This window comes from Zonotrichia albicollis, chromosome 11 (assembly GCF_047830755.1).
Source record: "Zonotrichia albicollis isolate bZonAlb1 chromosome 11, bZonAlb1.hap1, whole genome shotgun sequence".
NCBI classification, from domain to species: domain Eukaryota; kingdom Metazoa; phylum Chordata; class Aves; order Passeriformes; family Passerellidae; genus Zonotrichia; species Zonotrichia albicollis.
Window position 1 is genome coordinate 686370 of NC_133829.1, and position 12208 is coordinate 698577.

Genomic DNA, 12208 nt, shown 5'->3' on the forward strand with positions numbered 1-12208 from the left:
TCAAGTTTAGATTTCTATTACAGAAATTAATTTCATTCAACATTTCAGTGTTGATAAACATTAAAGCTGAAATTAATTCAAAAGAATTTGGAGCTGAGGGACTGGACTAGGACAAGGAGATTTTTACTGGGGCACAATTCCTGCCAAATCCTCATGCTTTTTTCCCTGTTAGTGTCACACACTTCTGATTCTGGAAGCTTTGCTTCATAACCACCATGGAAGCATGGAATGGGCTCAGCATTGTAATCAGGGAATGTTCCCCTTGGCAAACCAGTGAGCTGCTCCATGGCACTGCAAGGCCCCTCCCCTCAAGTGCCAAATCGGCTGAAGAAATTAATTAAAGGGAGAGGAGAACAATCTCCTTTTTTCCACAGGTTCGTGCAGGTGTGAAAAAACACTTCTCAACTCCAGTTACTCAGCTTCAATTACATTTCTTTAAATGGCAAACTGCTTTGTAGCCCATGAACAGATGTGCCTTGTGTGCCAGCACAGGGGACACATCCTGTGTCCCACCCCATGGCTGGGAAGGGGCCCAGGCAGGTCATTCCTGCAGGATGGACCAAATGCTCCAGGAGCCTGAGCTGCCATTATCTGCTGGCTTCTTTCCTGGAATTTGCTCTCCTTTTTTTGCCCTCCAGCAGGGGGTTGGTATTTTCTTTTCGGAGTGCAGATATCTCTGCCAGCACGGAGGTTCTGTGGGTCCTGGGGCCAGGAGATAGCAGCTCCTGTCCTGGGGGGGCTCCGTGTGCCCCTGCACGGCTCAGTGCCACCACCCAAACTGCACCCCCAGCTCTGACAAAAGCTCAGGGGACAGGGAATGGGATGCTCTGGTGACCCTAGGGTGACTCTCCTGGTTCCTGCAGTGCCCTGGGGTCCTTTGTGCTGAGGCACAAAAGGTTAAAAGTTCTTCTCTGGAGCAACAATTTGGGGAAATGGGCCAGACCCCAAAGCCAGGCCCCTGGAAGCAGGGATGTTCCTGTTCCTCGGGCAGCGGAGCGTTGCTGCGGCACTGGGAGGTGACTCCCGGGAGCTGCTGCATTTCCCAGCGTTCCCAGTTTAACCGGGCTGGGGATCCCTGTCCCTCCCCGCCCTGCTGCCCCACGGACCGGGCTGGGCAGGGGCTTTGCTGCCATCGGCCTCTGGGGACACTGAGGCGACAGAGGAACAGCCAGGAAGCCACCGAGGAGGGGACGGGGCCAGCTCCGGGGGATCCCATCGGGCAGGATTTGGGGTTTGGAGGAACTCGGGATGCTCCTCCAAACCTGGGAACACGCACACTGGCCACCGCCCTCACCTGGAGCAAAAAGTCCTAAAATCGTTCCTTGGGATTAGGAATCCTGTGCATTTCCAGCGAGAAGGGACAACTGCAGAGGGCACCAGCGAGCCACGGCACCGCAGCGCCGGGAGGAGCCTGCCGGGGTCCCAGCCCTGTGACCCAGCCCGGCTCCGGGGCCAGCCCGGGGATCCAGCCCGGGGATCCAGCCCGGGGATCCATCCCGGGGATCCAGCCCGGCTCCGGGGACATCCCGGGGATCCAGCCGCCTTTCCAGGGCTGAAATCCCGTTTCCATCCCGGAGCTCCCGGCTGGAGGAGAAAGAGAGCCGGGGGCTGCTCCCCTGCCCCAGGCCCGCGCATAGCGCTCGGGTTTGCACACACTTTACTCGGGGTGTAACTTACTCACCGCAGACGGCAGCGGAGCAGTCGCGTGTACAGACAGAGCTATTCTTATCGCGTGGGTATTTCTAAATGTTTACACCGGGCTGAGCCTTCCCTCGGAGCGGGCTGGGGGCTGTGGTTGGGGCAGCCCTGCCCTCCCACATGTGGAACAGCTTTACTGAATTTCCCAACCAAGTGATTGCTCCGGGTGAGCAAACACAGCGTGTCCTGGTACCAGCTGGGGAGGGGCAGCTCCTTTCCCTCCCCTCCTGCCCTTTTCTGGGCTTTACTTCCCACCGGGAATGTCCCTGTGCACGGCAGCCCCGGGATGAGCTGCTGGAGCTGTGGCCGGGGTGCAGCACCCCAGGTGGGTGCATGGGTGAGGGCTGTTCCCTCCCGGAGCAGCTGCCAATAAAACCCAAACAAAAAGATCAACCAGCGACATTTTTCAGCTCCTTCCCTTGCTGTCCCGGCTTTGCCGCCCCTCTGTGCTGGGCCTGTGAAGTTTTACTGTGTGGCACAAGGAGGTTTTAAGAAAAAGAGGAAATAAACCCATTTGTTATTGTTATTTGGAAAGGACAGGTGAGAGCTGAGCTGCTCCTGGTCCCTCTGGCTTCGCTGCCTCCTTGCCTGCTCAGGGTGGGATTGTGCCCCTCCCAGCCCATGGTGCAGGACTGGTGTCCCCTCTGGCTCCTTGGGAGCTGAATCCCTCCAGGTGAGGTCACCTGGGCTGGCCAGAGGCACCTGGTGAGGCCTGAGAGCTGAGATCCAGCAGCTCCCGGGGCTGCGGAAGCGCTTGCAGCGTTCCCGAGGGCCTGAGACACAAACAGGCTCCTCCACAGCTGCTGCTGCTGCTGCTGCTTCCCCACCAACGAGCTCCTCTTCCTTCCTGGCTCCAGCGTGGAAACGGCTGGGGGTGACCGAGGCAGGCACCAAGGTCCGACTTCTGGTCTGAAGCCAACAGGTCTCTCAGAGAGTCCTCCAGGAGATCATGGAAGCACGGAGGGCTTTGGGTGGGAAGGGACCTGAAAGCCCATCCACTCCCACCCCGTGGCAGGGGGAGGAACTGGAACGGGCTTTCAGGTCCCCTCTCACCCAAACCATTCCACGATCCTATTTCAAACATCTTTTGATCCACGAGCCCTTTCCTCCTTTCGCCCCACCGCAGCAGCTCTGTCTGAATAACATCCTGCTTGTGTTGAGACAATAAAAGCGCCTTTAGAAGAAGAAAAAAGGCATTTCTACATCCCATCTGAGCCTGCTCTCTGTCAGTGGGAATCCATTCCCCCTTGTCCTGTCACGCCAGCCCTTGTGAAGAGCCTCCTTGCACAGACACTCACTGGAGGTGTCTCACTGAAAGAAAATATCGCAGATATTTAAGCCAGATGTGTTTTATTGTCACTGACAATGCAGTTTCTGTGCTTGTTATGTGGCTAAAAACGGCCTGGTGTCCCACAGGAGGGATTACCCGTGCCCTCAGCCACAGCTGGGACCCTGCACGTGGAGAGAGAGGCACTGCAGGAGGGGCTCACCAGGTCCTGTGCCACAAATAAATTGATTTGCAGAACTGATTTACCCCATCAGCCCGGCTCATGTTTTAATCAACAAATCCCAGTTGCAAAGGGCAGCTGTGAATGATTTTTAGATGCAAACTGATCCTTCCTTCCTGCTGCCAGTGCCTGAACCATCTCCAATTAGCTGAAAACCTTCAGAATTCCCCATGGGGAGGAGAAAATGTGAAACCCACCTGCTTCCTTCAGTAACTGTTTAATTTAACAGTTTGTGAGCTGTGGCCATGAGACCCCAGCACAAGGGTCGTCCCTTTGCAATCCTGGGAGGGTGACAGGGTGTGGGACAGATGGTGCTGGGGACAAGGAAACCAGGACTGGACACGGGTTCTTGGACCATAAAAACTGTACACCACCTTGGAACGGAATAAAGCACAAATGGTGAGGTCATGGCTTGTGTTTTACATACAAATCACACACAGGAATTCGGGCTGAGTGCTGCTGCACCTGGAGCTCTGCAGCCCAAATGGGATGGGCTCCAGCCTGGCTCTGCCCATGCAGGGAGGATTGCCCTTCAAGGTGCCCCAGGTTCTGGGCACCCTCCACAGCCTGAAGAGTAATAGGGAAAGGAATTCCTACCTAAACGCTCCTGCCCTCCTCCAGAGACCAACCTGGCAGGAATCCCTCCTGAGACAGGCAGGGATTTGTTCCCACACCGCTCTGGGAGCAGGCAGTAGGGGCTGTGCCTCAGAGTAAATTGGATATTCTAGTTAAAAATCAGCTAACCTTAACAGAGGAGAATCTAGATAAGCAGGGAAAAAAGGGTTCAGCCCGTAAGGCCACAGAAAAACACCTTAACCAAGCATTACACTGCTACACATAGAGAAATCCAGGGACTGAGCACTTGGCTGCCCACGAGGGAGGGGACGTGCCACTCACTGCCAGGGCAGCTTCCCTCTGCTGCCCAAATCATGCAAGGGAATGCCCTGGTGGCCTCCAAACCCTGGTGTCCCTGGTGGTGCCCTCTGCTCCAGAGGGACACAGCAATGGCTTTGGCAGAGAAAGCCAGCAATGGGGAGACAGAGCCCTGCACAGCCCCAGCTGAAGCTGAAACGTTACTCCTCTGCCCTGCCTCCACTTCTTAAATTAAATCTGTTTAGCTTCAGTGCGTAAACATTTTAATGAAAATTACACGAGTGGGTTGCCAGCTTCAAGTCCCTTAAAGTTAAAATAAAAAACCCCGACCCCAAAGGGTCGGCAGAGCCGGTGGAATGCTGGATGCTCACCTCAGAGACATAAAAATAACAATAAAAATCAAGGTTTGTGCTGGCCAGCCAACACCTTCGAGAGGCTGCAAATGTCAAATGATAGCACCATGAGCATTTCTGAGAGGTTCTCCCCAAATTATTGCTGCTTTTAGTTCCCTTTCCCCTGCCTCCCCGACCCTGGCAGCATCCCCTGGAGGGTGGGTGGGGAGCAGCGGGACCTGCCCAGCCCCAGCAGCAGCCCCAGGGATGGTTTGAGCACCGTTTGAGAGTGGCAGAGTTGGAGAGCCGGGCACGCCGGGCACGCGGAGCGTGGCAGTGCCAGCCTGGGTGGGCACGGCGCTGTCACCTGCGGGCCAGGCGCTGCTGGCCGCGCTGCTGCCCGGGCGCTGGCAGGGCATGCTGGCAGCTGCGGCAGCACTGGGCACGCACCGTGGGCAGCGGGCACCGGCCCAGCAGCCGCAGCGTCTGGCAGAAGGCGAAGCTCAGGCGGTCACGCTCGCAGGGCACACCTGGAGGGGGGAAAGGAGCACGGGAGGGTGTCAGTGCCGTTGGCATGGCGGTCACCAGGTGCCTGGTGTGGGAATGAGATCATTGTTAATGTCCCTCCAGCCCAAACCAACCCAGGCTCTGTGGGAGCTGCAGGGCTGGGGAGACACGGACAGGGCAGAGCCCTCCTGCACCTGGGCACCTGGGCACTGCCCATCCCCAGCAGCTCCAAAGCACCTGGGCACTGCCCATCCCCAGCAGGAAGCACCTGGGGCACTGCCCATGCCCAGCAGCTCCAAAGCACCTGGGCACTGCCCATCCCCAGCAGAAAGCACACCTATGCTCTGCCAGCACCTCCAAAGCCTCTGCCCAGGGCACAGAGCTGAGGTGCAGGGGACAAACCCCCCCAGTGTCACCTCCTGCCAGCCCTCCCAGTGCCAGCAGAGCGGCGGAAAGGCCAGAATTCCTTTTTTCTTTGAATTGTTTTGGTTATTTTGAGAACCTGCATCATCTGGTTTGCTTCCTGCAGGTGTCCTGCAGCCCTCAGAACAACTCTGGTGCTGCTCTGAGGACAGGCTTTGTTTAGGGAACGGCTGCTCCAGGGGCAGCCCAGGCCCCACGGGGCTCAGTCCAGCAGCACAGACCCATCCCCAAGTACTCATGGTTTATATGAATACAGAGCTGCTTTGTTGGAGCTCTTGATTTCCTCCTCCTCTATCTCAGAGCAAGGCCTGACTCGCTGAGCCTGCAGCTTCTCACCCAGCGGTGTCAGACTCGCTTAAATTACACCAACTCAAAACCGAGCCTAAGCTTGAAATCTAAGATTCTGTGATTCCAATGTTACCTCCTGTACAAGGAACTAAAATAGATGACAGCTTTTCTCTGCAAAAGGGCAGAGCTGATGCACTCTGGGGCCAACCCCCCATTGCTTCTCCCTGGGCCATGGGACAGAATTGGGGCAGGGCAATGGGATTTCCTCTTTCTCAGGACACAGGGGAGCTCTGGCTGACCACTGGCCCTCTCCCTGTCCCCTCTGGAACAAAGGCTGTGCTGAGGGAAGGGCTGCTGCCCCCATTCCCACGGGAGGAGCCGAAGCAAGGGATGCGGCAGATGCAGAGCAGAGACTTTTCCCTGGTTTGGGATTTCAGCCACAGCCCCCTCCCCCAGCCCAGCAGACAGGAGGTCACTACACTGCTCTAAAACTTATTTTCTGTTTTTCCTGAGGTATTTCCTCCCTGCCTCCCAAGCTGCAGCTCCTTGTGCCCGGCCAGGGTGTCCCTGTGCCCCCAAAAAGTGATTTATCACTGCACTGCTGGATCAACAGTGCTGAGAGAGCAGGGTGGAGGGATCCCAGCTTCACAGCACACCTCAGCCTGGGGGCTGCTCCAGCCCTGCATGGAGGGGTGGGAATGCCCTGGGCACTGCTGGGGGATGCTCTGCCTGGGTAGGAATGCCCTGGGCACTGCTTTTGGATGGGCTCTGCAAAGGTGGGTATGTCCTGGGCACTGCTGGGGATGCTCTGCCCGGGCAGAGCCTGCCCAGCCCCTCAGGACATTCAGCACTCACAGCTTCCTAGAAAGTTATTTATGGATCACAACCAAGCTGCCTTCCCTGGAAAGAGCTGGGAAGGCTCACGCTGCTTTCCAGGCCTGGGGTGATGGTTCAGCTCTTTCCTGCTCCCTCTCCCGCGGGTCAGCACCCTGGGCCCATCAGGAAATTCCTGTCCCTGCCCCATGCCCAGGCAGCACCGAGCCCACCCTGCCAGGGGTCACTGCTCTCTGAACAGCTCCTCAGGCACCCAGGATGGGTTCACTGAGCAGAACAGCAGGGATGGGCTTGGGGATGGGGAGAAGAGCCACCACCCTTGGCTGCAGCTCTGCTGACCCTACAGGAGACCCCAGCAGACCCCGGGCTCCAAAGCCAAGTGAGCTCATGGATGAACCAATATCCAGCTGGGCAGGGACACACAGGGACCATCCAAGTCCTGCACAGGACACCCCTCAGTCCCAGCCCAGGCCTGAGAGCGTTCCCAGCGCTCCCTGAGCTCCGAGCAGCCAGTGGGAGTCGTGGAGAGGTTGAGTTCCCATCACTCTCCCAGATCCTGCTCAGTCTCAGGGTGGATGCATGCAGGGTCAGCCTCAGGTCTGAAAATCTTGGCTGAGCTGCTGATTCCTCCCTGGAATTTGGGCTTGGGCAAGGGAAGCTGCAATAAGCACTTAATTTGTCAGCTCTTCAGAGAGGGACCTACAGAACCCACCCCATTTTCATTGAATGCTTTTACTGCTCTTTCTTTCTATTAACAATTTTTTATATAATGCTCGCACTTCATTTAGAAACATGTTCCATAAGTCCGTGCCAAATTTTAGGCTAAAGAAATAGCTTAAAGCAGGGCTTTAAAAATCCAGGCTAAGTCAGCACATTAGGGACTGAAAACCCCCACTTTTTTTGGGGCTGTTTTTTTAGGTCGGCGTGAAAGTTGCTTTAAATTTCATTTAAGCTTCTGCCAGCCAGGCCTAAGCTTTTACTTTTATTCCTGGGAAAAACAAACTTCCTGGAACAGGTTTTGTGAAAACAAGGAAAGGTTGAGCTCTGAGCTGAGCTGGCAAATCCAGGGAATTAGGCTGCTGACCTCTGGCCCTCGGGACGCTCTCGGAGCCAGGGCTGAATTTAACAAGTAAATTATCCCAGGGTCCTGCTCTGGGGCTGAGGTGCCTCCCTGGGTGTCTGGTCAGCATGAGGGGATGGAGGGGATGGATTGGGATGGGGAGGATGGATTGGGATGCATGGGGTGCATGGGGCGCATCCCCACTGACACAGCCACAGCTGGCAAAACTGGGAGAAATCCACAAACCCCACAGTTTTCAGCCCTGCTGCAGGCAACATCTTTCTCCTACATTTTATCAAAACAGGGAGTCCTTTCTGCAGCATCCCTTTCCCACTGGCTCCTGCTGTTAATTAGCAGTTAATTAATTGCTCTCCATGCCTCACTCAGCAGCACCTCCTGGCCCCACCACTCGGATAGGGACTTACACGCTCAAATGGCAGAGAAAATTGGGATTTGCTGCAATTATTTCCCACATGGATCCCTTGTGGATGAACTCTGTGACTTGCAGAGCCACGGACAATTTCATTTCCTCGCTCAGAGCAAGCGGGAGCAGCACGTTTAATTGGCAATTAATGGAAATGCAGCCAGCCCTGGCTAAAGAGCCAGCAAACAGGAGCAGTGGGACAGAGATGGTGTCAGGGGCTGACCCTGTGTGAGCAGAGCCCTCACCCCTTGGCCCCCAGGCACTGCTGCTCCCAGGACACGGGCTGGGCTCCATCCTGCTCCCAGAGGAGCTGCACCACTGGATACACACACACAGCACTTCACACACACTTGTCCTTCAGCCAGGGGGGCCTGCACCTCATCCCCTTGGAATTCCAAATCCCCTTGGAATTCCAAGCTGAGACACCTGTGGAGCAGCTGTGTTTGCTGCTGGAGCCAAGAACTGGCCCCATCACCTTCCTGGGCAGATTTGGGGAGCTCAGAGACCTCCCTGGTATCAGATCTGGAGAAATGGGCACAAGAGAACTGACTAATTCCATGGTATGGCCCTGATGAGCACCTGGGGCTGCCCTGCTCTGGCCTGGGCAGGGATGTGTCACCACCACCAGGATCTGCTGTGCCCAGCACAGCCACCTCCCTGCAGGGACCAGCTGAGTGACCAGCTCCCTTCACCCTGATTCCTCCTTCAGTGCACAGCAATTCCCACTTTTCTGGTCTAAATCTGTCTGATCTGGTTTAAATCTGGATGAACTGCTGCAGGCTTCTCCAGGCCCCCATGCTGACCTGGGGCTCAGCTCCTTTCCATGCCACCACAAAAATTCCCAGATAAACATCCCCAGGCTCTGGAGCATCACACAGAGGCACTGGGGTGCCCACGGCCCTGGAGCTCCCAGGAGCCATCTAAGGACACCCTCACAGCTGGCTGCAGCTGTAAGGCAACAGCCACATTCAAAAATAACCTTGGTGGAATCTCCAATTAATTTATAACCTGGCAACAGCTCAGAACTCTGGTTCTAATTAATCCCGACCTCCTTTAATTGAGGAGCCGACTGCTGTGAGATGTTTGTTGGTGCTTCATCTGTTCCATCTCTGCTCCACATCCATCAGATAATGGTTTGAACATTTAAACCCTGCTGGGGTTATTGGCACTTTTGTGTCCAGTGAGGACAGGGGCAGTCACAGAGCCAGCCCTGGTTCTGCTGGCACTGGAGCACCTTGTGCAGAGGAGGGAGAGGCTCCTTGTGCTCCTCACAAAAACACAGATCGCTCCAGTCTGAGCCCATTTGTGCAGTAAAGATCCCCTAAAGCGCAGGAAAGGGCTGAGTTACATTTCTGTCTTTCTGGGAGCCTTTGCCTGTGCATTTACACATCTGGGATTTCCTGCCATGTGAAAGTTTTGTTCCCCTTCATGCTTTGGCTCGAAACGTTTGTATTTCCAAGAGGCGTTTCCTGCCCTGGGCTGCAGCCAGAGCATTTATGTCATTTTTGATCCAGGGTTTTACCATTTATTTGTGTGCTTCCTACACATCTCAGTGGTTATTCTGGTCCAGCCTTGGCTCCACAGCTCTCATCACCAAGCCTGGCACGGAAATTTTCCCCTGACCAAAACAGCCGGAACCGCACATCGTGTCTTGAGCAGGGCTGACTCACCATTTCCTAAACGCTGGAGTGCCCCATGGCCCTGCAAATGCTCCAGAAAAGGAGCAGATTCATGGCTGAAAACATCCTGATGGCCAGCAGTGCCAGTGCCCAAATCCCAGCTAACCAAAGCCAGCGCTGCCTGCTCTGGAATTGGTGTTGGGATAAACAAAGAGAGCTGGGAGGCTGGAATGGGTGTCCAGAGGGGACCTCAGGGATGTGTGGAGCAGCCATGGATCCACTCCTCCACCCCAGGCAGCTCCTGCTGCCCCCCTGCCCCACCTCTCAGCCCTCCCTTTGGCCAGCAAACCTCCTGGAGGCCCAACAATACCTTCTGGGCAGCCAAAGAGCTTTTCTTTCACACAGGCACATTAAAGAGATAAAGCTGGTAAGTGACTGACATGCTGGTATCAGTGACATCTAATCCCTCATTATACTGCTTTTCTGTAAGCGCTGTTAACCCTTGCAGTGCCCAGATTTCTGTCTCCCAGGGAACTGTCTGGTGCTTGGGATGTATCTCTGTGAGTGGAAGAGGGAGGAGAAGCCAAGTGAGTGCCTGTGGTGTGGCCGAACAGTGTGGCTGCAGCTGGGGCAGGTAAAGGACAAACAGGGGCTGGCTCCCTGGAGCACCTGCTCAGGCACACCTGAAGATGCTGAGAACGGTTCCTTTGTTCCATTTTATCATGCTGGACCCAGCTTGTTTCACAAGTCTTGCATTCTGGAACTTTACCACTGAACAGCTTCCTGAGAGCTCCATCATTGGGTATTCCCTGTGCCTTCCTTTCCCTGAATGCCCTGTTGCCTCTGGATGGGTCCTTTCACCCCACAGGGTCCCTGGGGTGTCCCTGTGCTGGGTGACACTGCTGACTCCAACAAGCCCATCCCAGCTCACATCTGTGCCAGCAAAACCCTGCTGGCCCCTTGAGGGACGGATGCTCTGGACATTTACAGACAGTTACAACATTCCCACTGAATCATCAAGTCATCCTTACACAACCCACGTAGGAACCACTCCCTCCATCTCCCCAGACCTCCCACACCATTCTCCAGCCTGGCGCTGCTCACCTGGCTCGGAGCTGTCGCACTCCTGGGGGTTGCACTTCTGGGTGCTCTCTGGCCACGGCTCGTGGTCACACAGGCTGCTGTCCTCCTCGGCCACCCCGGTCCTGGTGTCAATGCACTTCACCTGCCGCCGCTGGATGCCCCCTCCACAGGGAGCCGAGCACTGGGGGGACCCGGGGCTCAGCCTGGCACAGCCCCAAGGGTCCCCATTCCCTGCAGGTGCCCCTGGAGGGCTCAGCCCCGCTCACCTGTCCCCAGGAGCCCACCACCCAGGTGGTGCAGGGCTGGCTGTTGCAGGGCCGGGTGCTGTTGGGCCTCAGGCTCTCCTCGCAGCGCCCCGGCTCCGGGCACGTCACCAGCCGGGCCTGCTCCCCGCCGCCACACGGCTCCGAGCACTGCGGGACACAGGGCACGGCAGGGCAGGGCAGGGCAGGGCTGAGCCCCTGCTGCACACAGCAGGGCCTGGAGGGGCTCAGGGAGAGCCCAGAGCCCTGCCAGGGCCCAAAGGGGCTCAGAGAGAGCTCAGAGTCCGGCCAGGGCCCAGAGGGGCTTCAGGGAGGGCCCAGAGCCCGGCCAGGGCATAAAGAGGCTCCAGGAGAGCTGGAGAGGGGCTGGGGACAAGGCATGGAGGGACAGGACACAGGGAATGGCTCCCAGTGCCAGAGGGCAGCAATGGATGGGAGATGGGGCAGGAATTATAAGGGTGGCAAAGAGCTGAGATGGAGTTCCCAGCACAGCTGTGGGTACCCCTGGATCCCTGGCAGTGTCCCAGGCCAGTGGGACACGGGGCTCGGAGCCACCTGGGATAGCACAGGTGTCCCTGGCCTGGCAGCAGGGCTGAGCAGGGCCCAGCCCTGTGGGACACAGGGCTTGGAGCTGGGGTAGCACAGGAGTGTCCCTGGCCTGGCAGGGTGGGCCGAGCGGGGCCCCGGCCAGCCCGTACCTCTCTCCAGGAGGACGTGTACCAGTCCAGGCACGGGGCACTGCGGCAGGGCAGCTGTGCCGGGGGCTGTGCCAACCCCGCCTGGCAGTGGAAGGGCCGCAGCAGCCGCTGGTCCCGCGTGTCAACGCAGTGAACGTCCCGCACCTTGGTGCCCCCGCCGCAGCTCCTGGAGCACTGGGGAGGACACAGACACCGTGGGGAAGGGGACAGAGCCATGGAGGGGAGGGACACACAGCCATGGTGGGGAAGGACACAGAGCCACCGTGGGCCCCGTACCTTGCTCCAGGTGCCCACACGCCAGGCCGAGCAGGGTCTCAGGGAGCACCTCCGGGCGGGGACGGGCCTGTCGGCCATGGGACAGCCACCGCCAGTGCCGCTGCTGCAGCGCACCGAGCGCCACACCGCGCCCAGGCCGCACGTGGCCGAGCACTGCAACACAGGGAACGCTGAAAAACCTGCCCCAAAACCCCTCTCAGCAATCCCACATCAGGCAGCGCTCGGGGAGGGAAGGGGAGGAACATGCTCCTCGATGGCCCATTCCAGCTGGTTCTGCTCTGGCTGGGACCAGCCCTTCCTCTCCCTGCTCAGGGTTTGCTCC

General features: G+C 57.2%; 1 protein-coding gene across 1 annotated transcript in view; it reads right to left on the reverse strand.

Annotated features, from left to right (window-relative positions):
- Positions 1-3031: 3031 nt before the first annotated feature.
- ADAMTS7 (ADAM metallopeptidase with thrombospondin type 1 motif 7) overlaps positions 3032-12208 on the reverse strand; it is a 34143-nt gene continuing 24966 nt past the window's right edge. The window contains exons 20-24 of the mRNA XM_074549043.1: positions 11887-12039; positions 11611-11784; positions 10916-11062; positions 10671-10830; positions 3032-4941 (exon numbers count right to left, since the gene is read on the reverse strand). Coding sequence (XP_074405144.1) covers positions 4775-4941; positions 10671-10830; positions 10916-11062; positions 11611-11784; positions 11887-12039 — 801 coding nt within the window. The 3' untranslated portion in view covers positions 3032-4774. The remainder of the gene's footprint in view (positions 4942-10670; positions 10831-10915; positions 11063-11610; positions 11785-11886; positions 12040-12208) is intronic.